Here is a 27620-nt window from a genome sequence, read left to right on the forward strand (position 1 = left end):
AGCTAGGGTGATTGTATAGAGGGGAAAGGGAAGCCAACGGGGCTAAGAAGAGATGGTTGAGTTATTACATTAGAGTTAAACAAACACATCTAAACACTTGGGTTTCCTAGGGTTGGCCTTGTAAAGAGAGAGGACGTGTATGGTGTCTTCAATCAGCTCCTCTCCAAGCCTCTCACTTCTTAGGTTCTTCTTTGACGATTTGAGCTGTAAGGTAGGTAAACAGTGAGAGTCGTGCCAGGGAGGACAGTGAGACAAGTCATGTGTTCCTTTACTGTGAGACTATGGTGATCTAGTCTCAAGTTTTTCTGTAAAGTAAATCATTATATACTGTATCATAATATATGCAAAGGTTATGAATACTTACACTGTGAAAATCAGCATTGCATTAAAATCAAATTATTTCACATTTACATTTATTCATCTAGCAGACGCTTTTATCCAAAGCGACTTCCAAGAGAGAGCTTTACAAAGTGCATAGGTCACTGATAATAACAACAAGATCAATTGCTATCAATTTTATGTTTTTCATAAGTGTACAAGCTTTTTACGAAAAAAGTACAAATTGTAGTTTTCTAAAGGGTTTCAAATACTGTTTGAAATATGACATGCACTTAATTCCCTTTGGTAATATCCCATCAGATGCTGAGTAAATCAGCAGGCAGAATATGCCTGCTTTGGTGTCGTTTAGAGCAGCAGGGAGTGCTGCAAGGTTGTTAGTGGGCCGGGCACTGTTTCTGCTACAGAAGGGTGACTTCAACACATTCTGGTGATCGTTCATCAGAGCATTATAGCATGAAATATGTCCTCCAGGCAATGTCTGTAAAACACCTTTTGAAGGTGTCCCCTGTGGATGGTCAGCAGATGCTATCAATCAATCACTCTAATGAAAAAATCAATCATGAACACTGTTGCATCTGAGGATGCTGTGTGGGGCTGGTTTCTGCTTCTGCCTATCAACCACAGGGTCCCTTCTGAAGAGTGTTACCTATGTTTATTCCTATGTTTGAGAGGCTTACCTTGGGCCACTGAGTGAACCTCGGGAGGAGGCACTGAGGAGGACAAGGGGAGAGGTTTGACAAAAGACAGTGTGGTAGTGGGGGAGGGAGGGAAGGATGGAGGAAGGAAGGAAAGTTGGAAATAGGGTAGGAAGGAAGAAAAGTAGGAAATAAGGTAGGAAGGAACTGAGGAGGGAAGGAAATAAGGAGACACACTTCTGGAAGGATGGATCATGGCACCAGGATCCATTCAGGACCATTGGAATGTACACTGGAATACATCTCAAGGTCCAAAAGGTGGTTAGATAATGTGATAGGCTACTGCACATGTATGTCTGATGACAACACATCTGAAAATGAGAGGCGTTGATTTTGATGGATTCCTCTACCCATGATGTCTGATATTAAAGGGCAAGTCCACCACAAAATCAGTTCCTTCTCAGGTCTGATGTCTAAATCATCATGTCTTTATCATCAGGAATCAGAAGGAAACACACCGCAATAAACATAAGTGTTACAAATATGAGTGGGGAATGTTCATATATAAATGATATTTCCAGACATTCATATATGACTTCATATTTGATAGACACATATGCAGTAAGTGCTACTTACACGTTGAAAGGAAGATATCCGTGTCTTCATGTAGGCATGCAGGTGTGTTTGACTGCATGTGTGTGTGTGTATGCTTGTGTTATACTTACAGCGAACCTCCAGTTTACACTCCACAACATCCTCTCCACTGTCGTTGACTGCCTTGCAGATGTAGACCCCTCCGTCGAAGGTGCAGGGCTTGCGTATCTCCAGCGTCAGCACTCCCTGTTTGCTGAACATGCGGTACTTGGCCTCATTAGAGATGTCCATCTTGTTTTTGTACCAGGTGACTTTGGGCTGAGGGGAGGTTAATGAAGCACATCCTTTTTTATGTCGGTCCCTCACTGTGTTTTATGTCTGACGATGTGTATTTCTGGACAAAAAAAAGGGGCATTATCTCGAGACAGACATCGTCATCCCACGTGTCTTCTGCGTAACATGTCTGCTGAATAACTCAGATATAACAGTGAAATGGAAGCCCATGCTACACACACACAGCCGGAGGTCTTGTCTGCATGTGAGACAACAGCTCTGGGCTCACCTTTGGGATTCCCCTGACGGAGCAGCTGAGCGTGGCGTTGTATCCTGCGATGACGGAGCGGCTCACCAGAGGGTGGGTGAACTTGGGAGCCTCGGAGAAGTCGTGCTCCTTATAGGACGGGGGCTTGTACACGATACCTGGTGAACAGACAAGTTCACCTTCAGTCAGCTCAATGACCTCGGTGTAAGGAGAGAGGGGGCGGGCGGGCGGGCATGTGTGAGGCTCAGGTGAGGCGTGTTGAAGACAGGCTCACCAGTCTTTTGGATGTAGGCGCTGTCCTTGGAGACGCAGGGGTCCGGGCTCAGACCCACCATGTTGATGGCAAACGCTCGGAACACAAAATCGTTCCCCATGATGAGGTCTGACACCACACAGTTGGTCCTGCGGTACTGCTCATACACTGTGTACCACTCCTGGGAACCAGACACAGGGTTGAGGAAACCACAGGTGAAAACACTGGGCAGTCTAAACACCGCAACTACAACCCAGTCAGGTAATACTGTCATATCATAATACCAGAGAGAAAGTGTTTATTGGGAATGTGGTTTGACACACATACATACATCCCCACACATAAGTGCATACATACGTACACACACACACTCACCTTCACCACATATCTATAAATGTGAACTGAACACAAGAACCCCCATCACTGTTATATTTAGCTAGCGGGGCATGTCTGATATTCAGTTGAGACTCATTGTTCCTGGTCACCTGATATCCTTGTATCTCCAGACTTTCCATTGTGAGATGAGGGGAAATTAATTAGGTCTTAGGACCACTCCAGTGAAACCTGAACAGGCACAGCAGACTTTTATTTAGCCGCTAACCTTGCAGGACTGGAGTACAATGGATCTACGTCACCCCCTCAGGCAGCCATTTTGAGGCCAAGGCTAGGGGGCTAAGATTAGGACAGACCTTCTGTGGCCTTCTCTGGATAGGAGATCCAGGACAATGGGGGGGGGGTCGCATGGCTGAAATGAAGCAGTAACAGGCCAAATTGTTTCAACATTTATAGGGCCTTGTCTGTCTTACCTATATTTGACCCAGAATGCATCTCTCCTAATAGAGTATATCTAGCTGGTTGTGGTTCACAGTGTCACAAGTGAGCCTAAAATATCATCTGGTGACCATGCTGTCCTGTCCTGTTCTCAGATAGTGGACATGCATTTCTCAATTATGGCTGTGTATCAGAGAGCTTATCTAACTTGCCTTGGCAGAGGCCATAATATAGTACCATGGAGATCCTAACATAACTCACCTACAAAGAGCTCACCAAGGACAAAAACAGATCTTAACATTGTTTGCAAGCTAGTTTCTCTCTCTCTCTCACTCACTCACCATAGTCTTCTTGTCAGCCTTCTGAATGGTGTAGCCAATGATTTCACAGTTGCCATCGTCTTTGGGTGGTTTCCACTCCAGAGCGACGTTAAAGCCCCAAACATCCATGATTTTCAGAGCCTCTGGTGGCCCTGGAACATCTGTGGAGGAGAATGTAGAATGTAAAACAACAAACATTAAGAAAATCTATGTTTCTATGTTGGTTGCCCTCTATATTGTGTGACTTAATTAGCCCCCCAAGTTATTTGTGAAATGATGCCAGTTGAACTCTCTGACTGGCTACACATGTAAACATACACACAGACATATATTGCACACACACCAATTATAGTGTACATACAAACACAAAGGATGCTCACCAACAATCTGGATGTTGACGCTGGCCGTGTCCTCGACATTTTCAATCTGCACCTGCAGGCTGTACTTCCCAGAATCCTTGCGTTCGGACTTGCGAATGAAGAGGATGGTGTCAGTCTCGCTGTTTCTCACGCTCACCTGTTTGGGGTCCAGGGGCTCCCCCTCCTTGAACCAGGTCACCTTGGGTTTGGGCTTCCCCTGGATACAAGGGAACAGGCAGGTAGACGGAACCAGAAGTATGTTGTTTAACACACTTACATACCAGGAAGAGATGGATTTCCATGTCTTGAGCGGCAGAGTCAGGCAAATCAAATGACAAACTCAAAAAAAATTGAATCCTCAAACTGCCCTAATCCCTCAATGAGTGCTGGAATACTTGTTTTTTGGTGTATATTATCTCAATGTAGTGTGATTACTAAGGCTGGAATGTGACAGACATTTAGCTCAAGATGTGCTGGCCTCCTAGGTTTGCCCCAGTATTATTGTTTCAACACTTTATCATCACATGACCAGGGACTCTGTTGACAGCCATTAGGTCTCTAAACTAAAACATGTGACACAGGATCCGGGTGTGTGTCATGCTAATGGAGCATGTGAAAACAGGTCTGTGTGCCTAATGTGTAGAACAGTAGCCAGTTTGGCCCAGCACCAGACTAGCTGGCGTGTGGTTTTGGGTGGCTGGTTTTCAGCAGGCTAGCTAATCGAGGCATGTGGTCAGGATCATGTCAGTCCTCAGCCTGTCAATTCCATGTGTTGCCAGGAGACCGTGACCAATCCTGACTGGATCTGTGTGTATTATTAGTCTCTGGGGAGAACCGGAGATCATGCTAACTTCTGTCAACAGATCAGAGCACAGCTCCAGTTTCAACACAGAATGAAGATGCGTGGTGTGATTAAGGTGTGAAGAGTAAAGGTTAGGTAAATATGGGCCTGCCAAAGTGGGAAGAAATGAATGGTTTGTTAGTTGCCACCAATTTATTACTCCACGTAGGCTCATTATACACTAAGAGGAAATGAAATTACACTCTTAATGGCTGTGACAAAACCTCTTTTCACCAGTGGACTGCCTGTAGTCCAATTCACTTGGGTTCAAAAACTATTTAGCGACATATGGCCAACCCAGTGCATTAGAGCAATGCCTCTATAGAGTAAATACACAATACACATTTCAACATTGGAAAATAGTCCCTCACCTGAAAGGGGATCACTAAGTTGATGGTCTCTCCAACTCTCTTGATCAGGGTCTGTCTGAGATTACGGGGGATCCAGATTTTGGGGCGTTCTGAGAGTTCAAACAACAAACACAGCAAAATTACATGTATTTGAATTTAATGCATCAATTAATTAATTGAATTAATTCCACATTGGAGATGACAGTAGGATTAATCTTGTGATTCAAGAATGAGATCACTCACCAGGACTTGTGTTGGTCAATAACTACTTTTAATGCTAATTTCATGATGGGCCCTTCACTTAGAGCAGCCTACTGACTCATGTTATAAGGTTAGCGTTTCTGTACATTGACCAACCGAACAGACTCTGTGGGGACGTCGTTGCTGAGGACTGTGAACTGACAGGATCAAGTGTTCGTAAAGACTGCTGCCAATCCGACTCTTAACATGCTCTCGTCCTGTCAGCGAGAGGAAATGCTGGGGGTTGAGTGTTCATCTGAGGCCTCGAAATACACTGCCCTGCTAATCTGTGACATGCTGACGGGGACAACTGATGACCTTGTGAATGTATACGTGAGCATGTTTGTGTGTGTGTGTGGGTGTTCAAACATGATCTGTAATGATGCCCCTTGTTGGCTCCCTACATGGTATCAGTGTACAGGCGATCATGGTTTGGGATGTCAGACTAAAGTGTTGGTAAAGCTCCCGGGGAACACACTTGGATGTATAGGGGTCAAAGAAACAGGTCTGAAATATGCCTTGTAGACCAAGACCGACAGTGTGCTCACGCATGATCTCTCTGATGGTGACGGCCTGGGCCAGGGAGGCTGGGGCGCTGGGCCCCGCCATGTTGTAGGCTCTCACACGGAACTGCCTCTTCTCCCCGGTAGGCAGGTCCCTGATGATGACGGACGTCCGATCTGTCAGGCCATCAAACGCTGGGATCCACTCATCCGCTGTGGCAAGGGACCAGGGTCAGGGGTCATACAGTCAATTCTTAGTAACTGGTTCCATTTTCTAGTTTTTGCCTACATTTGCACAAATTAATGTCAATATGGACATGATTTAGTTGGTATGTGGGTGTGTATCTCTTATATTAAACCTGGTGATAGACAAGCTGTACAGTGCCTAGAAAGCTAATGATCCCTGCGTCCAGCCCAGCCCTGCCCAGCCCTGGGGAGCCTGCTCTTATCATCACTGTGCTGACGGATCGTGGCTCGGAGCTCTCCAGACACCAGGGAGCCCTCTGTCCTGTCTCTCTGACCCTCAGTCTAGGCCTTGGTACTGCACGTAATGGACCGGCAGCACACCATGATAACACTTAGTAATAATAATAACTGTGTGTGTGTGTTAGCATGTGTGTGGGGGGGCAAGGAGGCAGGGTCTGGAAGTATTTTAAAACACGCATAGCCTATCTGTGTTTTGGTCTTGGGCCTAAGCATCATTTTTTATTTGATTTACATACAATCCCAGTATATGTAGTATGCTCGTATGGCTCTAAAACCAAATCTATGTTTTGAGCAAAGCTATGACCACATTAAGCTTAGCATAAATAGACTGTACTGTGCCTCAGTCCTACACCCACCTCCCATCCACCCCCCTCCAGCCACCACAGGCCTCCAGGAGCCCAGCCCCCCTGCACTCACAGCCCTCCTTGCAGTACTCGACCCCATAGCCATCCAGCTCAGCGGAGCCCACACGGTCTGGAGTTCTCCACTTCAGCGAGATGGAGGTGTCACTGATGTCATCCACACACAGGCCAATCGGCTCGCTGGTGGGAGCTAGGCAGGAGAATGTAGAAATAGAGAAATATATATAGAGAGAGATAGTAAGAGAAAGATGGATGGTGGGTGGGGAGAGGCAGCACAACAAAACAAAGAATTAACATAGTGCCCACAAACACCCTGTGTACTTTGTGTACATTCTGTATGTATTCTTGTGCATTATACATTCTACATGTGTTTTCTTTCATGAAGGAAAATGTTGCCAGTAAAGCTTCATTGAGGACATCAAGTTGACCTTGTCCCTACACCAGAGTAAAACCTACTGCAGCCCTTAACCCCTGGTCAGAGCGACAAACTGCCATCCTCAAAGACTGCGCATCGATAAGTCAGTCCTGCTCAGGCGTTTACAGTCTGTCTGGAGAAGGTGACACAACAGAGCCATCCCAGCCATCTGCCACTCGGACTGTAAATCTGTTTTTTCGGGACAATACTGGCGCCCCGTACGACATACAACACAAGTATTTTTACACTCCATTTCTGGAGGATTTACTGCTAGCTGTCACCGAGGTGCTGGCAACACAGGTCCGAGAGTCAGACTCTGTTCCTACAGGTTCACGTCATGGAGAACACGAGCTACCAGCTGCAACACAGAACCTCAACCCTGTGTGTTCCTCTTCCATGCAAGACGAGACAGGAGCTGTCCAGATACGTCAGCACTGACCTTGAGGGACTGGGACGGCTATCTGGGATCCATCAGTGTTGCTATGTTCCCCTCGCAGTGGCAGCGATAATCTGCCCTCCCTGTGTGTGTACTGGAACACTGAGGGGATGTAATTTAAGGTGGGTGGATAACATTTGGGCTGAGGGCCTTGGATGTAAACTCGACATCATGTGATCAGAGTTCTAAACAACCTCTGGTGCAGTGCCTCACGGGGGTACTGTTTATGTTTACATTCTGTTTATGTTTACATTCTCCTATCTTAGACTGGACATTGACTTATGATTTTGTGGTCTCTTCTTTATAATGTTATAAAGTAATGGCTCAATTAATGAGTTCCCTCAGTCTCTCATGTCACAAAGGGCTAAAGTCCAACAAACACATATTTGGAATGAGCCACTATAAAGTTGAAAGACAGTAGGTTAAGAGTTACCAATGTGGCCTTGCCCCTGTAAATCCATGGTTCCCTGTCATAGGTCAACCATGCAAGAAGAGGACTTTATAGGGTCAGGGGCAAAGAGGGAGACTCCATGCTCTAGGTGGGAATAACCAATTACAGTCCAGCATAGGAGTAGATGACCAATGGGAAGCTCAGGATTTCCACAGCATACCACTTCCTTGTAAAACTATTCTGCCTGACAACCATAACAACATAGCAGGATTTGCTTGGAATAATCAATAAACCTTTAACAACATTTACTGTTCTAGTTGGTCTGGGAGGTTAGAGGTTAACTGCAGAGACAAAAAGCTTCAGTGGCCTTGTGACCTCTCAGTGTCACATTGTACAAAACAGTATCTACAAAACTAAATCATACATCTTAAACAACATGATCTCAAAGCCAAGACTTTACATCTCTGGTATCTTAAAATGATGCATGCAGTTCCCCTTATCAACTATTCCCCTGTCCATGCACAGCCTAAAGTAATAGCATATCTCAGAGAACATTCCCAACATCCGAGAAGTTAGCCTAAGGAGTAAATATTCAATTCAACAGAAGCCTACTGCCAACAGGTTCGGGCTCTGGTGCAGGCTCAGGTGGGGGAGCAGGAGCCGGCTCTGCTGTTGGAGCAGCTCCATCTTCGGCGGGGGGGGCCCCCTCTGCCGGAGCGCCTTCCACCAGTGGAGCTCCGTCCTCAGGTGGGGGAACGGGGGCGACTCCTTCAGCTGGGGCTGGCTCAGCTGGAGCAGCTTCTGGTTCAACGGCAGGTTCTGGTTCTGGTGATACTTCTGGTGCTGGTTCTGGTGATACTTCTGGTGCTGGTTCTGGTGCTGGTTCCGCTGCTGGTTCCTCGGCTGGGGGTGGAGGAGAGGCTGCTGCCTCAGGCTCCTTGGCCTCCTTGGCCTCCTTGGCCTCCGCTGCCTCCCCCTCTGCTGGGGCGTCTGCTGGAGACTCCTCGGCAGCTGGCTTCTTTTCAGCCGTCTTTGGTAGCATGGGCTTGGTCATCCTGTCTGCTCACTGCGGGCTCAGGCAGTCCTGATAGAAGCTGGGATGTCACCGCACTCCCCTGGGCTTTGTCTACCACACGCCTCGCTCTACCCTGTGCTCTCTCTCTCTCGCCTCTCTCTCCTTTCCTGTCTCTTTCTCTGTTGCTTTCTCTTTCAGCCTCTCTCTTTGCCTCTCTCTCTGTCTCCCGCCTCTGTCTGTCCTGCGTCAGTCTGGGCTCACCACGTTCAACAACAGCAGTGTCTGAGCAGTGGGCCCACAGAAGCACCTAGCCTCTCTGTGTTAAGCAGCTGGTCCCTGGCTGGCCGTGTGTTAACATGCCAGTATTTATAGCAGGAAGGATGCCATGGATAGTTTCCTAATCAGCCTTCTTCCAGGAGATGGCTCAGCTCAGACATCTGTGGGCCTGGGTAGACCCCTGAAAGGACTAGAGACAGAGCACAACTGAACCTCTTGATTCCTTCAGACTCAAATTTCTGCAGTGAAGACATCTCAGGTCTTATTTTAGGAACCCAAATATCTCTCTCTCCCTCTTTCCCCCTTTTCTTTCTCTCCTCGTGTCTCCCTCCTACCCTCTCTATCTTTCCCTCTATATATCTTGATCTCTCTCGCTCATCCCTAAGCACATCCATCGTGTACGATTACCAAATGTCAGACTAGCCATCCACTGCTGTGGTCTTCCAGGTTTCTACAGATTTATACTGTACCATACTGCACAGACAGTCATGTACTAGATCACACCGCAATCTGTGCATAGGAGATATACATTTCACATTTTAGATTAAACACTTCAATACTGAAATGTATTGCACCCAGAACCATAGGTTATCAGTTCCGAATTAATCAGAGCTATTGTATGTGTTCACGGTCTTACCATTTTTATTTTACAAATTAAAAGAATCACATGACTTATTTCAGTATGAGGGTTTTATGATCACCAAAATGTGTGTATCACTTCTGGTAACTGGTAATAGTGATCAGTGCTATGCACTGGATTTCACCATATAGTCTGTTGAACAGTAGATCAATGTGTGTGTGTGTCTTGGTGTGTGTGTATGTTTGAACTCAGGAAGGATCACAACAAACACGACCACGCTTCGGCTCGACTAAAGGCCAAACATGATCACATGACTCCCAGTCCCCTGGAGCGATCAAAACCAGACATCAGACGACACGATGACATGACGTCCCCTGATGATGTGAGGGCAGTCCCCTGGCAGGCTGAGAGGTCAAACCAGAATGGCCCCCAGGGTCCCCCCCCCCCCCCAGAGGGCATTCCAAGAGGATACCCTCATCCATCACTGTCTCTACACTACAGCCATGTGCAGCAGTGGAGGAGAAAGACCCGCCTTCACAGGTCCTCTGTTTAACAAACAACATAAACACTAATCACAGCTGAACCAACTCTTCTGTATACAGACCTCCAGAGAGTACCAAACACTAGACATCTCTTGTTCCTCACCGAGGAATAGATAGAATCTAAACCCTGCTCTTAAGCTACAAGATCCCAGTCTCAAGATGCAGAACCCAGGTGTCAACACTTAACATTCTATAACACACACCGCCATGCTGAGCTTGTGTATCCAAAATGTGGCCACCACAGTTCAATGAATAACATTCACGTTCATATTACAATACATAAAACATACAATATTTCAAATTTTCTTTATAAAAGCCGTGAGCCTTGATTTATCTCTGTGGATATTCAATCCTCAAATTCTCCGCCCACTTGTGACACCACAGCACCTGTTTGCATACACATGCAGGGACAGCGTATCAGTCCCGTCTCTCTCAGAGAGATGACAGACGGAGACTGAGAGGAGCACATGGCACAGTGACAGCCACATTTACACTTACATTTGTACACATTATTCATCTAGAAAAGGCTTTCATCCAAAGCAACGTCCAAATAGGAAGCACAGCAGATAATCCAGGACCAGAAATGCACAGTTATGATAGTATTTCATTAGTTAGTGCCAAGGAACAGTCTGTATTTAAAGACCATGTTATGAAGCCTCTGTTTCAAAGTGTCATGTCCAGAGCCGTACTGTAAGTATCTATTGATGCCTCTACATGACTTCCTCATCCTGGTCCAGGAATTGTCTTCATTTAACAAGACAACGTGCAACAATAGCATCATCTCAACAAGAATATTCTACATAGGGTGACACTCACCCACTGGTATGAAGGGCTGGGAGGCCGGGCTGTGACGGGACATGCCGATGGCGTTGACAGCGTAGACGCGCATCTCATAGGCCACGCCCTCAATCATCTTCTTGGCCTCAAAGGTGGTGTCGGCATAGGGGTCAAAGTTCAGCCTCATCCACCTGTAGCTCTTCTTCTTCTTCCTCTCCAGAACGTAGCCTGGCACGAGGAAGGAGGACTCAAGGATGATCTGATAGACCTGCCCTTCACTCTAAGACTTACAATGTTGTGTACCGCTATGTGACATACTGTGGGAATATCATGGAGCTGTTAACTAGACATGCAGTTGATCACTTTGATGCTACTGTACTGTATATTCTCACCAATGATTGGCTGGCCACCATCAAAAAGAGGGGGGGTCCCATTGGACGACACAGGAGTCTTCTCCAACACTGAGGATTCTGGGAGCAGGGGGGGGATCAGGTACATCTGGATGGAAACAGCATCAGACATTAATATCAAAGTACAGACTAGCTTTCCAGCAGGGTTAACACACGTAGAGGCCTATGTAGTCTGGGACATTTTACAGAACATAACCTGTATCATGGAACAGCAAGCTTTTGCACTCTTCTCATAACCCGTTTACCTCACGTAAACTACAAACAATCGATGGGGCAAAATCTCACCGACAACTTTGACGTTGATGTCAGCGGTGTCCTCTCCTGCAGGGTTGCGTACGATGACGGAGTAGATGCCCTCGTCCTGGCGCTCCGCCCCCTCCAGGGTGAACACACAGTGGCCCTTGGTGCTCTCCACGTGAACACGGCCCTGTCCATCTGAGATCACCTGGACCAGGGAGGGACCAAGGTCAGAGGCTCCCTTTTGTTTACCCTGTGTGTGTGTGTGTGTGTGTGTTCTTGTGTGTTTAAATGACTGTGGGGCAAAGGGAAAGTCAAAACTTAAAGAAAGACATTTCCTGGACCAGGGCGAGGAAGTCATGTAGAGGCATCGACACATACTTACAGTACAGGCCTGGACATGTTTCTGCCATGACACTTTGATACAGAGGGTTCAGAACATGCTCTTACCTGATGGACAGGGAGGCACAGGGATCACTACATGCCACCTTCACAGTAAGTTGCATTGAATGTTTAAGTTGTTCACTTAAACTACACTTCAAAAGGTGTAAAGTTGAACACAAAACAGAAACATCTAGAGTCCCAGACCCGGCATGCTGTCAACCCAGAAAACCTGCTACCCTAAAACAACACCCCACCACCCCACAGCAACCCCACCCCCATCAGAATGCCCCCCTTCCAGTGGAATTAAGAACTGTAAAGTGACGCTGAAGTCGACAGAGTTGCGACATGCTGCTGAGGAGGACAGACGCGGTGAAGGAGAAACACGGAGACAAGATGTGTTTAATGGCGAGCTGCGAGCGATGGTCCGGCGGGGAGGAGGTGGTGAGGATGACATGGAGATGAAAACGAACGTATTCAACACACGTAAACAATGGAGATGTGAATGCAGAGGTGGGAACAGGACCCCTAGGCTGGAGACGGCCATGGACACATGGAGGACATCATGCGCAAGGCGTGGGGGGGGCGGGGAGGCAGTGTTTCAGAGGGGTTGTGGTGGGTGTGCCCACCTCAGCGACCTCACTTACTTCCCCATCCTTCAGACTCCACGTGTGCTCAGGTGCTCCTGTCTCTCCTCCCTACAGTACGTGAGCAGAGCAAAGCAGTGAAGGCAACACAGACAGAGCTTCTCAAAAGGGGCAGTCAGGCCTCCTTTTGAACAGGGGAACATATTCAGCCCCTCCTCCCATCGCCAGTTATGATCTGGTCCCGTTTCCATGGTAAGATGCTTTGCTCCTTATCTTCTGTACCCTCTTCAACAGTTTAACAGCCCCCCCCCCCCCCCATCCACAGTTTGAAAAACACTGAACAACAGAAAAGGAGGCTACCGAGGGGGTCAGGTCACCCCCAGTCGCATGTCAACAGATCTTCACAAGTAAACGTCTTACCTGGCCAGGTGTGTCCAGGCAGGCCCAGAACCTTATCGCTTAACGCTGGCTTACCGGCCGCTGGGTTACCACAACCAACACTGAGCAACCTCAGTAAGGGCATTAGTACACAGCCCACTGTGTTACTCATACTGTTACACTGCTTAGTTACCAGCAACACTTTTCCAATGGAGATATACGGTAGGTATGTGGACAGTCAGAAGAAAGGGTGGCTGCCAGCTTGCGTGGACGTCCTTACTTGTGCGTGCGTGTGAGTGTGTGTGTGCGCGTGCACGTGTGTGTTTTACCTTATCTGCTTTAGTCCAGATGACGGTGGGGGCTGGGTCTCCTGTGATGGGGACATCTAGCCTCAGCTTGTTCCCAGCCACCACCACGATGGTGGACTCGGCTGTGCGACCCATGCAGTCCAGGTGGATCTTAGGAGGGTCTTCAGAGACACCCCAGCATTACAAACACAAGTATGACACAGGAAGGTTCAGAAACATTCGTATCACAACTCTACTACTACTTATTACTTACTCCATGTATGACTGGACATTAACACAGATTATGTCAATATATTGTTAAGGAATATACACATTTTTATTTACTGGTCATTATGCATGATCTAACGTTAACTGATGTACCCCCATTGTAAAGTGTTACTCCTGAGTCTTTGACTTGCAATTTCTTTTCTGCAAAAAGAGGCTGGCTTGAGAGAAGACTTACCCTGGCGAGGCACAAAGTCAATTTTGACCTCTGTGAGAGAAGAGAATATTGGATTGTGTTATCTACTTTCAATACAAGCCTGTCAAACTATAAATGTCCATGTCTAAAAGCATGCAAGTGTTACCTAGGAAGTTGAGTTTGGCTGAAAGGTTGAAAGCGTAGCCCTCCGGCACGAACGTGTAGTCTCCCTCATCTTCAGGTTTCACGTCGTCGATGGACAGCTTGTGGATCCTGAGGAGACACAAACATTCTCTCCAGGGCTGGCACCATGCAAACAGGAGCTCACATATATCTTCCTCTCTATCTTAGTCACAGCAAATTGCTGAAAAAAATATTTTTGAATTATAATAACTGTATAGGTTACTTTCTAGATTGTCCATTCATAGATAATCTCCAACAAAATCCTTAGTATAGGATTATGCAGTTTCAAAGACACAGACCTGGATGTTACCAGAACCATCCTCACCTGCCAATGTGTGTGATGTGTGTCCGAGCATCAGCCTTCACCTCCACACCATTCTTGTACCAGATCCCCTTCACATTCTCATCTGAGACCTCACACTTGAAGACGGCCTCATCCTTAGCCTTCACTGTGAGGTCAGCTATGCTCTGGTACACCTCTAGTTCCTTCTCTGCAGAGGTCAGAGGACAAAGGTCAGGATCTACTACAAACATGCCAGTGTCTCATATCGTAATATTAGATGTTGATGTCCTGTGTATGCAGAAAGTGAGAGTATGAAGTCAGTTCATTAGACAGCTAGGGCTGTGTGTGTCACATGGGTCTTAGATGCACTGGCATTACTGGAGCTTCAGATGGGAATGTTAAATCATCTAATCTAGACAGCACAGCAAAATGTTGGTTATCCAGGCTAATATCTGTCTATCAAACCAAATGATATGTATCTGAGTGAAAGGTATTTCCCAGACAACAGGAAGTCACAGCAGCTGAGAGAGATCACACAGTGCAATGCATAATGATCTGACTACAGACCACAGAGACCAATACCCCCATAGTGAAGGTTATGGGTCAGGGGATTAGCTGACAGGTGGGGGGGGGGGTAAAGGGGGTAAGGGCCAGGGGTAAGGGGGGTAAGGGGGGTAAGGGCCAGGGTCTAGGGGGACAGAGGGAGCTTGGCTGGGAGAGGTGTTGATCCCATAGAAAGATTGGCAGATGCTAATTCTTGGCACATTTTCAGTTTCATTATAGGGCCAGATAAACTCAGCTTGGCTGAGAACAGGCTGACATGCTAAACTCATCTACACACAACAGAACACAGCATTCACACACACAGAGACATACACAAACACACACACGTCCATTAATATATATATACAAAGGTATAGATATTCATACAACAATGTAGAATATCTACTTTTTAAACTGCACTGTCTGATGATAAACCTAACTCAAAATATATTTCTGTTATAAGATGGATGAGAATGGGCCTGTTTAGATGTCAATATGGTATGATCGCTGAGATCTCAGCAGTGATGCTTTAGGACCATTGATGGTTGTGATTTCAGTCAAATAATTGTTGAAATTAACAGCCTCATAGACGTTGTAATTTCATGGTTCTTTTCCTACGTTCATTAACTGCTTTTGAAAGGACGTCTTCCAACATTCCTATTTCGTTGCCTGTGGGTGGAAATTAATATTTTCATGAGCTTTGCCATGTGATGATTATTGTCCATTTACTTGGACTGTTGGGAAACATACTTATTTTACCTGTCGCTTTCTTCAAGACAGTTCTCCTACACAGTTAAACATCCATGTACAACATAGAACAAGCATTAACACAACAGTACACAGAAGAAAGAGAGAGAGAGATAGAGAGAAAGAGAGAGAGAGAGAGAAAGAGAGAGAGAGAGAGACACAATGAGGGTCACATGTGCAGGCCTGTACCTTTCAGATAAAATATATGGGCCACGTCTTCTAACTTTAGCTGGCATTTGGACTTGTGTCTGCGCAGTAACCTTGGCAGGGTGGCGTGTAACGAAGGCATGTTTCAAGGTTAGCCAGCTAGGAGTGACAGGGCCAGGAGAGAGACGGCACTGGTGGTGGGCGAGGATGTGGATTGGGAATGTTTTGCTGCATTCTCCACCATAATGTGTGTTTGGCCCAGTGGTTTACTGTGGGTCTATGCGACTGTGTTTGTCCTTGGGAGTGAACACTGGGCTTTATATACGTACAGCATGTGTGAATATTTTGCTGCCAGACTTGTGAATGCTCTCCTGTTGTTCAGAGGAGAGTTGATGCGGAGGCATTCAAAGTCTGGGGTGTGACCCCCCAGAAGACGACCCCTAGAGGAGGTGGCGAGCCACTGCAAGTGGAGGCTCGCGTAACATGATCGGGGGTCTGACTTAAATTGTCGGGCTGGATTTTGCACTTACCCTGCACCAAGAGTTCAGCCACAGACTCTCCTCCATTAGTTTTAACCCTGTAGATGCCACAGTCCTCCTTTGTGGCATCATTAATGATGAGGACGTGTTTGCGCCCATCTTTCTTGAAGCGGTACTTGAAAGACTCATCCCTGGTGAGCTCCACGCCGTCCTTCTCCCTGGACACACAAATCAGTTAGGACGCCTACATAGCTCTTCAGTCGAGGAGAGGTTTATAAACTATTTAAAATGCCATCTCTGAAGACAGTGCTTGTCTTACTGGTGAAGGGTTGTGGGGTGGCTATTGAAAGAGGTTTAATTGATATAAGGGGGGCGGGGGGATGTGAAATGATTTTGCATTTTCAAAGGAGGGCCGACAGAAAAAGGTTGAGAAGCACTGCCAGATCCATGGATACAGCAACCAACTGAAATATACTTGTGTATCTGAAAACATCCTTTGTCACTCTTCTGGGAACATTATTTTGGTTGTGTGTCCTCAATAATTCATTGTGACTCTCTGATTCAGATGAAGGACACATACGTGTTGACAGGCTACTTTTCATGTTGCTGATAATTTACTGCCTGTCATTGTGATCACCAGACACTGCTGTCTGTGTAAGAGACAGTCTCAAAGGTCAGTGCCGGCCGGCCGGCCTGCCTGCCTGCCTGCCTGCCTGCCTGCCTGCCTGCCTGCCTGCCTGCCTGCCTGCCTGCCTGCCTGCCTGCCTGCCTGCCTGCCTGCCTGCCTGCCTGCCTGCCTGCCTGCCTGCCTGCCTGCCTGCCTGCCTGCCTGCCTGCCTGCCTGCCTGCCTGCCTGCCTGCCTGCCTGCCTGCCTGCCTGCCTGCCTGCCTGCCTGCCTGCCTGCCTGCCTGCCTGCCTGCCTGCCTGCCTGCCTGCCTGCCTGCCTGCCTGCCTGCCTGCCTGCCTGCCTGCCTGCCTGCCTGCCTGCCTGCCTGCCTGCCTGCCTGCCTGCCTGCCTGCCTGCCTGCCTGCCTGCCTGCCTGCCTGCCTGCCTGCCTGCCTGCCTGCCTGCCTGCCTGCCTGCCTGCCTGCCTGCCTGCCTGCCTGCCTGCCTGCCTGCCTGCCTGCCTGCCTGCCTGCCTGCCTGCCTGCCTGCCTGCCTGCCTGCCTGCCTGCCCGCCCGTCCGCCTGCACACATGCCTGTCAGTGTGCCTGTCTGCCTACCTGCCTGCCTGCTTCCTTGTCTGCCTGCCTGCCCATGTGTCGATCTGCCAGGGGGAGAACCAAGAGCAGAGCAGGCAGGAAGCCAGCCCTACAAAAGACTTAAATGCCATCTACCGGACATGAGTGGAATGTACACTATGCAGCACAGATGGGAAAATAAACTTAATCTCACTATAATCTACTTTACTCTAATCTAACTCAGTCATATGTTGATATACATTAATCTAAGTCAACATACATACCCCAGTTTATATATACACTGAAGTGCAGCAGTGTGTTGCTTCTCGCCAAATTGCATTTTTTTGAACACATGTAACCTTTAGGGTCAATGCCACAACCGACTGCTCTGTAAGGTCCTGTCTGGCATGGCCACCTTGCTGACCTCCTCTATACATACACACAGGACTTTTGACGATGAAGCTGAAAAGCTCTGGACATTGGTTTGTGGGACTAGAGGAGGAGAGGAAGAGTGGAGGACTAACCATTTCACGAGGGCCCCCTCCTCCGACACCTCACACTCCAGCTCCACACGCTCCCCCTTCATCACCATCTGGTCCTCCAGGTTCTTCAGGATCAGGACCGGGGGCTCTGTGGGCCACAGGCAGACAGCAAAGGTCAAGAATGTAAACAAAACAAAAACACAACAACAAAAAGTTACATGAAAACGGTTGTTGTATAACATGTAGCTATATTCTTAGAACGCAAAGTAACAATCACTGCGCCGGAAATTCATGTCAGAATGTAAGAGAGAAAAGAGAGGGTGAAGAGGAAGGCGAAGGTGGTTAGCAGGTGTGACGGCCCTGAGGCCATGCACCTTTAACAAAGAGCTCCGTGGTGCACTTCTCCTCTCCCACCACACAGGTGTAGGCCGCATCGTCAGCCAGGGAGCAGTGGTTGATCGTGAGGTAGCGCTTGTTACCAATGCTCTCGAAGATGTATCTGGGCAAGAATGACACATTCTGTTCACTGACAAGTGAAGTCACTGGTTTAACATGTCATTCAAGTCACTGGTTTAACTGTTCAAATGAAGCCACACAGGCTCAGTGAGACTACAGGTCATAGTTTCAGTATGACCTGCCTGAGATAGCAAGTGGAAACCTACAGTGTCAGTATTCTTAACGAGTGGAGAAAGACCTACTTGCTGGAGGCCAGGCGTGGTCAGACCATCCATGTGTTCAGCAGAGAAAGAGAGGAGGAAAGTTGATGTAAGCATTACGTTTGTTTTATTTTTGTGTTTTTACTTTTTGTATAATTGTATCTTATTCTAAGAGGCAGATTTGTATGGAACATACAGTGACAAGTGACATTTTATCTTAACTTGCCACAAACATGTAAATGTCCAGGACAGGATTGGTATACTGTATTGTTTGGAAACTTTGAATAAACAGTCAGTTCAGTTAGACAAGCACAATCATAGACCCTTCCCCCTTCTCCATAGTTTACCTCCCGGTTGGCTGAATCTCCTGTCCGTTCTTGAGCCATTTCACCTCGACATCAGGATTGGCTACCTCGATTTCCAGTTTAATCTTATGACCCTTCTCTACTTGGTAGGCAGGATCCAGCTTCCTCAGGAAAGCTGAGTTGCAACCAAACAAAGAAACCATCACTTAGTGAACATCACATGCCGCAACACTGCAACACAGATCAGTGGAATAACAGAGTATTCATCTCTTGGCACAACATGCACTCAAGCAGCCATTTAAAAAGTCGTATCGATTGGAGTGTGAAAGCATAAGTTAAAGCATTACTGAACCAAAAGTCAGTTAACACATGACTATTTAGTTCCAGTCTCCACACATGCACACGGGTCCAAACACACTGTGAACTAAAGTGTCCGACCTTCACTCTTCTTCTCCTCCTTCTTCTTCATCTTCTTCAGCCTCTTCAGCATGCCCCTCAGGTCAGTGATGCCATGCTGGAAGGCGATCTTCTCGTACTCAGAGGCCGGGGCCTTCTGCAGGATGTCCCAGACGTCCACATCAGGATCTGCGTTCACGTGGATGGCCCTGGCAATAACAAGATAAACAACTGCGTCAACAACTCAACTAAGTAAAAAAAAAAACATCAACAACAACGTATGTTATCTATGTAAACAAACACATTGGACAGTAAACCAAACCGGTGGCGTTTATTCAAAAATCGTACACTCCAGTGTTTGCAAAGCTGTTTCCAGTATTCTGATATTCCACTCACATTTCACCTGATAATCTTCTAATAATCACTCAGCATGTGATTTTAGTGTTAAGCACAGGAATTTGAGGATCTGGGAGTTTCTTACCGAGTCGAGGCTTTTAAGAAACTGCTGCACTCATTCAGACACAGCACCCCAGAGACAGGCACAGCATGGAGCAGACCAAACAGGTTAGTGAACACAGCAACAGTCCTTTACAAAGCATTTCATTATAAAACACACCGACAGATCCTTACGGTTCACAAGCACTCGCACACCACGTTTAGAAAAACCAAGACTAAAATGTGTCAAATACATGAACAAACAATGCAATGTAAAGTATAATTTATATGATGTTCTATAGTCATAGTTGTTGATGTAATTGAGCACCATTTGATACAGACCTCAACTGTAAAGAAAATCTGGAATAATTATTTTTTATAATTTTTATTTTGACAAATTGTTGTATTCCTAGATACTTTTTTAGAAGCAGTTACACCTCTGTCAGCATACCAGATTTGTCTAAATAATTGGCATGTAAAAATATGAGCTAAATTAATCAAGCTAAAAATATGAGCAAACAAATGTGGCAAACAATTTTCCAGAAAGGGCCCAGGGTAGGGGTGAGGAGCCTCAAGAGAGAATGTGGCCCAGCAGAGAACCATACGTCAACATGTGACAACGAAGCAAATATTTGGGATGGCAACCCATATAGTCACCACTGAGGGATGTGTAACAGTGTCTATGGGTGATAGGACAGGCAACATAACTGTGTAACTGACTGGACAGGGACTAGACAGAACAAAGACTGAGTTACATTACCTATGTGACCAACCATGGATTTAGCCTAGATTGTGATTATAAAGGTGCAGATTCAGGTGCTGGTTATCAATATCAATTTCCTGTTTAGTTAGAATGGATCTTGTTCTATGGTGGTAGCTAGCTGGTGGTGTGACAGCGCACCCTACAGGAGTGGAGGGAGGAATGTGGCTAGGGCATAAAGGGAGTGGGGGTAGGGGTTGATGCATAGTAAGATTGTTCAGCATGCAGTGTGGTGTTAGTTATTCACCAGGCTCAGGGTGCAGTGTAAACTCAGATCTGGTTAGTGGTGGAGAGGCAGGAAAACCTTTATCATGCTGATGTCTGCACTTACTCTCTGTAGAGAGAGAGAGAGAGAAAAAGGAAGTGAGAGAGAGAGAGAGAGAGAGAAAAGAGAGAGAGAGAGAGAGAGAGAGAGAGAGAGAGAGAGAGAGAGAGAGAGAGAGAGAGAGAAAGAGAGAAAGAGAGAGAGAGGGAGAGAGAAAGAAAGAGCAATGGGTCAAGAAAGGGAGAGAAAAACATTGTTAGGCTATTTGAGATGAACAAAATACACAACATTTTACAAGCTTTAAATTGCCCAAGAGAAATTCAGTGATTCCATTGAATTACAAACCAACTGATACAAATATTTAATTAATTTTTTAACTCACCTCTTCTTGAGCAGGGCACTGAAGTCTAGTTCGCCTGTGTCATCACCTCCATCTATGCTACTGTAGAAACATCAGCACACAACACAATGTCAACACCCACAACATGCACTTCTTCCTTCTAAAGCCATGTTATGACTCATGTTTTTTCTTGGCGGTGACATATATGATATAGCTTTCAAGTCAGGAAAATCTGATCTTGATTCAAAGACTAAATTAGCTGGATGGAAAGTCAGTAAATGGTTGAATGAATGAACAAATGAACAAATTAATGAGTGAGTGAATGAATGAATGCATCAGTGCAGTATAGATAAACTGACAAATGAACAGACAGATAGAAGCACATGACTGTGTGGAAAGGTAGATGCTCGCCCTGTGTTTGGGTCAGGAGAAGCACAAATGAAAAAACCTGCAACAACCAAGCACCCAAGGTGAACAACGGCACCGTACCACAATCACCCCTCCGGAACCTTCTCACCACAACAATCACATTAGGAGTGGGGACATCAAGGCAAGGACAGAGTCGCGGGTTCTCGTACAGTAAGAGGCACAGCGCGTGTTTATCTCCTGTCTGTGATGTCGGGGGCCGGCGGGGGATCAGACAGGGGTGTTGAGGTTTATGTGGTCGAGTTACAACGTTCCACCATGAGTTTTTCCTTTGTCATCTCCCATCAGGCTCAGCCTGGATGTCTTAACACATCCTGCGTTTCTCAATACACTCAAACCAGGGACACAGTGAAAAACCTCACTCGGCCGGGTGTCTGTTTGTGCAGCTGCCTGCGCTGTTTAGATAGAAAGACCTAGAGGTAGATCAGAGAGAGGCTTTGAAGGACATTAGAGAGTACTGGACTGCTAAGCTTGGCTTGTTAACCTCATTCATTGTACCACTGCACCTTCAGTCAATGTTGACGCAACATCAGTCCTCAGAGCGGTCACATCCATCGAGGATGACCCCTGTGTATGTTGGGTTTAACTTCTCTTAAAGGATTTGTTTGGTCAAATCCTCTCTCTGTCTCTTTCCTCCTCGTGGTCGTTCTCTCAAAACCCAGCAGAAGGAGGATGCATATTGTAAAGTTCTGGTTCTGTTTGATCCAAAAGGAGAGCAGAAACTATTCTAAGGAAAGGACAGTCTCTCCTGAATTCTTTTTGGGAACCAGTATCCAGAATTTGTATATGAGCCTCCAGTGTTGCAGCAAACCCCTCACTACCTTACTGATGGTCCACTTCTCTTCTGAGCAGCTGTACTCCTGATAAATTGGCATTGTCCATGTTACTCATCACAATCAACCTCCAGACTGAAGGTACTTTAAGACACTGGTTTGCAAGGTCTTGATTACAACATACAAAATCATGTAGAAAGGGATTGGAATATGCACGAAAGAAAGAAAGAAAGACAAAGAAAACTAGTTTTTCTTCAAGCTTACGTGCGTCTGAAAGCAGCCCTGATGTCAAACCCCTCAACAGTCCGGGCCTCTGAAAATATATCCACATTAATAGTAAAGTTAAAACATTTTAACTGTAGGGACTCTATGAAGTATGGAGGAAAGGAAAATTTGAGTAGATTAAGTGTGGAAGAGAGATGTAGAGGCGATGTGGAGACACTCACCATGAACAGTAAGTTCAAAGTTACAGCTGTCAAACTTATCCCTGGAAGAGACCTCACACCTGTAGCCTCCAGCGAAGTTAGCCTTGGCTGCTATAATGTGCATCTCAAAAGTATACATCTGAAACCACAAGACCAAAATGTCCATGAGTCAGAGAAGACTGTAAATCTCTTTGCTGTTGTCTTTTCTTTTATTCCACTTGGCTCTATTCAGCATGAGTCTGTCTGTTAAAATGAACTCGAAGGGCTGGAGGCCTGACCTTGGTGTTGCGGTCATACAGCTCTTTCAGTTGAAGGTGTTTGCCAGACTTGCTGGCCAGGTCCATCCACTTTCCCTTAAACCACTTGATGGTGGGCTTCTTCAGCAGAGAGGTAGCATTCACCTTGGCCACAAAGGTGATGTTCTCACCTGAGCAGAAAGAAACAGATCCATAACCATACACAGCAATATCAATTGTTGTGTACAAAGAATTTGTAATAGTGTCAACAACAAGAAGGAGGAGGATAAGAAGGAGAAAGAGCAGAAGAAATCCATTGCAGATAAATGTGAGTCACATAGTGCACAGTTAAACACATGACAAAGAGGATGGATCCTTCAGCAGCTGTCACTCACCCACAGTTACCTCACCAGTCTGGGGCTTTTCTGTGAAAAGGCCGGTCAGGTCCTGTCTGGTGTCTGGCAGATGGCCGTCTACAGAGAGACAGGGAGAGGTTGGAGGAGAAAGCGAAGGAGAGGGAGAGAAGGAGAGGGAGAGGCGGAGAGGGAGAGAAGGAGAGGCAGAGGAGGAGAGGAGAGGGAGAGAAGGAGAGGCAGAGGAGGAGAGGGAGAGAAGGAGAGGGATGGAATCAAGGATGTGTGAGCAGAGGGAGACAGCACAAAGAGGTTGGAGGACGTGGAAAAGGAGAGAGAGAGAAAGAGAGAGCCAGAAACAGTTTCCCAAGCCTGCTGATATCTGTAGGTACTGGGGTCTCACTGTGGACCTACCCTCCACAGGGGGGGCATCCTGGGGCGGCTGGTTGGCCGCGAGTGCTGGGGCCTCTGCCACCCCCTCTGACGGGGCTTCACCCGGGGCAGTGGGAGCCTCTGATGACCCTGCTGAAGGTTCTCCTCCACCGTTCACTGAGGCAGGAGCCTCGACCGGGGCCTCGACCGAGGCAGCAGCTGGGATATCAGCTGGGACATCAGCTGGGGTTGCAGTGGCTGTGTCTGGGACTGCTGGCTCAGTAGCGCAGTCCTGGGGAGGTTCTGAAGACACACCAGGAGAACATTAGAGGCCTCATGGACACTGTGCAAGTTCATCCTAAGGATGGACACTATTTATGTCCCTGGAGCAGATATAGATCAGAGACCTGGCTTTTTGGATGGTTTAATTCACAGAGGTAACTTGAGTAATACCCTTCATTCAACCTCTTTATCCCCTCTCAATCTCACCCTTTACTAGCTAACAAAACCTGCTCCAACCTGCTAAATACCTGCCAAATATATCCACTGAGTTCCTGTACAGGTGGCAATTTTCTCCAAGCTCAATTTCAGTGATGTTATTCTTGGCATACATACCCACTTGGCATGCTTTGATCGCCTAAATAGTTCTCTTTTATCGTCTTTCAATGGGCAACCAAGTTTCCATGCAGGCAGTGTTATCAGCCTGTCAGATGCCTGTCAGGCAGCGAGGCTGAGTTCCTGCATGGCAGCGTGGAGGGAGGGTTAGTCACCAGGAAACCATCTGTTAGTGTGTCCTGGAAGATCACTGGGGTTTTCATGAAGTGACATATTTCCTGGAATTCTGGAGCCTTGTGCCTCCGTAGCTTTAAACAATCGCTTTCTGCTCATGCACAGTCCCTATGACAACACATCTCTCCCTGAGCTCTGTCCAGCCCTCCCCCTCCTCCCCTTCCCTCACCTCCCAACCATGCCTCCAACTTATCAGTCAGACAGCCACACCAGGGCACACTGACAGGTTGAAAGGGCAAGAGAGTGTTGCCCTGTAAGCCTGATACAGTCTCTGTTCATGAAAACAAATACTGGGTGCTCTGAGGTGCTTGGTTTTCAATGAACAAGTGACATATCAAGTTGCCCAGTGATAATAAGTGAATATCTTGACAGATTTTGTAAAAGCTGTGAACGTGATGTGAGCAGAGTTAAATATCGCAAATCAAAGGTAAGAGTTAGCTCAGCCTCAGTCCGGGATCACATATGTTCCTGTGTCCTATCAGGGAGTATTCCTGAGTCCAGTGCTCATAGGTGAGGTGAGTGTTAGAGACAGTGCCTCCAATGCTGCAGGTTCAGCAGGTTCTCACTCCCAGCCACAGTGTGCTAGTAAGGAAGTGAAGTCTCAGGTCATCAGACATCCTCCCACCTTCTTTGGCTTTCACCTTCAGCTCAAATTTGACCTTTGACCCTCCTGCGATCACAGCGTAGCCAACACCGTCTGCCATAGTGACTGCTGGGATGGTGAGGGAGTGCTTGTTGCCCTCTGCCGTCACCACGTACTTGCCCCCGGAGGTGATGTCCTTGGTGTTGCACTGCCATCTCACCTTGGCATCGGCCTTCTCAGTCTCAACCTCAAACACTACAGAGGAGCCCTCCTCAGCCACCTGAGGTTTGGGCTTCTTGGCAAACGCTGAGACTGAAGAGGGAGGCATGGCATCACTTTATTCTGAGAAGCAACTATAGACAGACTATAGATGCTCATCTGACTTTTCACACTGTTTTGTTAGCCAGAGTGTAATGAGCCAGTTGACCGCTCCCATCATGGCACACCAGAGGTTCACCATCTGGGGGGAAATTCTTGTCAACCTTTTCTTTTTAGTGGCCATCATAGACAATCTACAGACACTGTATCAATATACTGACCTATAGCAACTTTCCTTGATATTAATCTAAAAAGCCTGTTGCATTCAAACAGCTTGCTGACTACATGTGAACATAAATGTTTATTCAAGATAGGTAAACAGTTGTGCACTGCAGTGAATGTTGTGTACAGGGTAAACTACTACAAACATCATCTATATGGGTGGTATAGGGTTAGTCACTGTACAATCCAACCCAATGTATGCTTACAATACCTACCAGCCTACTTCCTCTTTAACCCAATCAATCAGCACAACACAAATGACCTTCCCAAGTAGATGTAAGATGACCCAATGAGTGTAAATATAGAATGTATACTGGTCCCTCTAACAAATGCAACAGAGAGAACAGAGCTCTACAGTGACCAGGCCACAGGTAGCACAGCGAAGGGATTATCTCGGCTCTATTTTGGTGTCGCTGCTAGCACCGGAGGAATGGTACGCCAGTGGCTGTCTCTTATCAGCCAAGTGATGACTGCTCTCTTCTCAGGTCCAACAACATACCAGGTCACTTCTCCCTGTTTCTAATCTGATCAAATTCAAATGCTCTGATTGAGCATTTGACTTTTTGTCATTTGTAACTCTACGTCAACATTTATTGGTACCTCCAGTAGATGTATTCAACAGGGCTACTATTTTTTTATTGATTTATAGTTGTATCATTTACAACAAAACATACAACTATCAAAGAACTACTAAGATAATTAGATATTCCAGAACATGATTCCAATTGAATAATAATAAAACAAATATCTGTAAGAGATGAATTCAGGGCCTTGTTGATGATAAAATGAATCATCTTTTTAGCTAGCATGATGTGCTGCATTGTGTAATTTGATCCACTGAGTTGCTTATGACAAGGGCGTTTTGCTACTGAGTGAGAACAAAATAAATGAGTGTGGAAAGTAATTTGTCCTGCTGGCATCCTGGCATGCATGTTCAGACCAGGAGCACACCCTGAGGGATGTTTACTCTGGGAGTTCAGGAGAGCTCAAAATGTTTTACCCTGGATTTAGCTTTGCATGGAGCCTCTTGGAACCTCAGGCTTCTATGTGGAGGAATCACAAGATCATTCATATTTTGCATATACCAAAACACTGGCAGCTACTGTACAGTAGATTTCAACCAATAGCCAGTATAGTTGTGTCCATCCTCATTGTTTTGTCAACAAATGATTGCTGAAAATGTTGAAATTCTCAGCATGTCTGAAAACATTACAAATCTGTGAGGGAAAATAGCTTTGCCAATTAATGTTGTAACACATTCAGAAAAAAAAAGAGAACCACATACAGGTCATGTACATTAAATTGTACAGTGCAAAATGATATGGTGGTTGTATTGCTGTTTTGTCTTGGTTGTTAGGAGACAAATCTCCTTGGCACTGTGCCCATGGCCAGTCAAACTTAAATATGGTTGGGGAGTGGCACAGGATGGTAGGGGGTAGTAAGTTTTTTCTCTCAAAGGTAATTATGTTTCTAAGTTCCCAGTTGTCCTCCCTCTGACAATAATATTTCTAATCAGTACATGGTGTGCTACAGCGGACAGCCCACGCACAGCCAAAGCGGAAACATATCAACACTGGCATTCCCAATACTATAGAGCAGTCAAAAATCTATTGTATCAGTAATGACACAATACACATGCCAGCTGCCCTTCTCTTCGATGGGAAGACAATGACCACAACATACAATGAGGTCACCAATGTACAAACAACCCTGAATTAGAATCATTCCTACCTGCTTTTTTGACTGGCTCGGGCATCCTGGATGAATGTGTCTCCTCTCCAGATAGCTCACTAGTTCTAAAGTCAACAGTCTCCCCTCTAGGCTTTAATACTGGGGGTCCACGGCAACCACCCCCACCCCCGCTCCCCACCCACACGTCATATTGTCTGGATCCAATCCCATGTCTGCTTGAAAAGGAGATAAATGACCCACAACTCCCCTACACACACTCCCCCAAACACCCTCCGCCCCTCCTCATCCACATCCCCTTCAGAACCTTCTGACCTCTGGCGGACCATATTTCAACCATCCCTTCTTCCAACGCCTCCGCTGTCTGACAAGCCAGCAGGGAGGAGAGAGTGAGGGAGAGACTGGAGGTAGGGGTTAAATTTAGCCAAACTCAGCTAGGTCTCTCTATCTGTCTCTATCTCTCTCTCTCAAACACACACTTATTCTCTACAGATATGTGCCGC

At 46.5% G+C, this 27620-nt stretch overlaps 1 protein-coding gene across 1 annotated transcript; it reads right to left on the reverse strand.

The window, feature by feature from the left end:
• Window positions 1-210: 210 nt before the first annotated feature.
• On the reverse strand, window positions 211-27262 carry mybpc3 (myosin binding protein C3). Its single transcript, XM_047042853.1, is given in 34 exon segments — window positions 211-949; window positions 1672-1886; window positions 2131-2267; window positions 2384-2543; window positions 3475-3614; window positions 3834-4029; window positions 5025-5113; window positions 5792-5959; window positions 6650-6784; window positions 11066-11254; window positions 11419-11443; window positions 11445-11524; window positions 11722-11881; window positions 12702-12752; window positions 13349-13488; window positions 13770-13799; window positions 13894-14000; window positions 14236-14401; window positions 16161-16327; window positions 17817-17922; window positions 18149-18273; window positions 18473-18475; window positions 18778-18910; window positions 19174-19340; window positions 19613-19636; window positions 20658-20660; window positions 20974-21033; window positions 22395-22443; window positions 22577-22694; window positions 22834-22982; window positions 23187-23264; window positions 23559-23819; window positions 24931-25200; window positions 27160-27262. Coding segments are annotated over 34 exon segments (4008 nt in total). The 5' UTR covers window positions 27185-27262; the 3' UTR covers window positions 211-867.
• Window positions 27263-27620: the final 358 nt, after the last annotated feature.

This window comes from Hypomesus transpacificus, chromosome 19 (genome assembly GCF_021917145.1).
Source record: "Hypomesus transpacificus isolate Combined female chromosome 19, fHypTra1, whole genome shotgun sequence".
NCBI lineage: Eukaryota > Metazoa > Chordata > Actinopteri > Osmeriformes > Osmeridae > Hypomesus > Hypomesus transpacificus.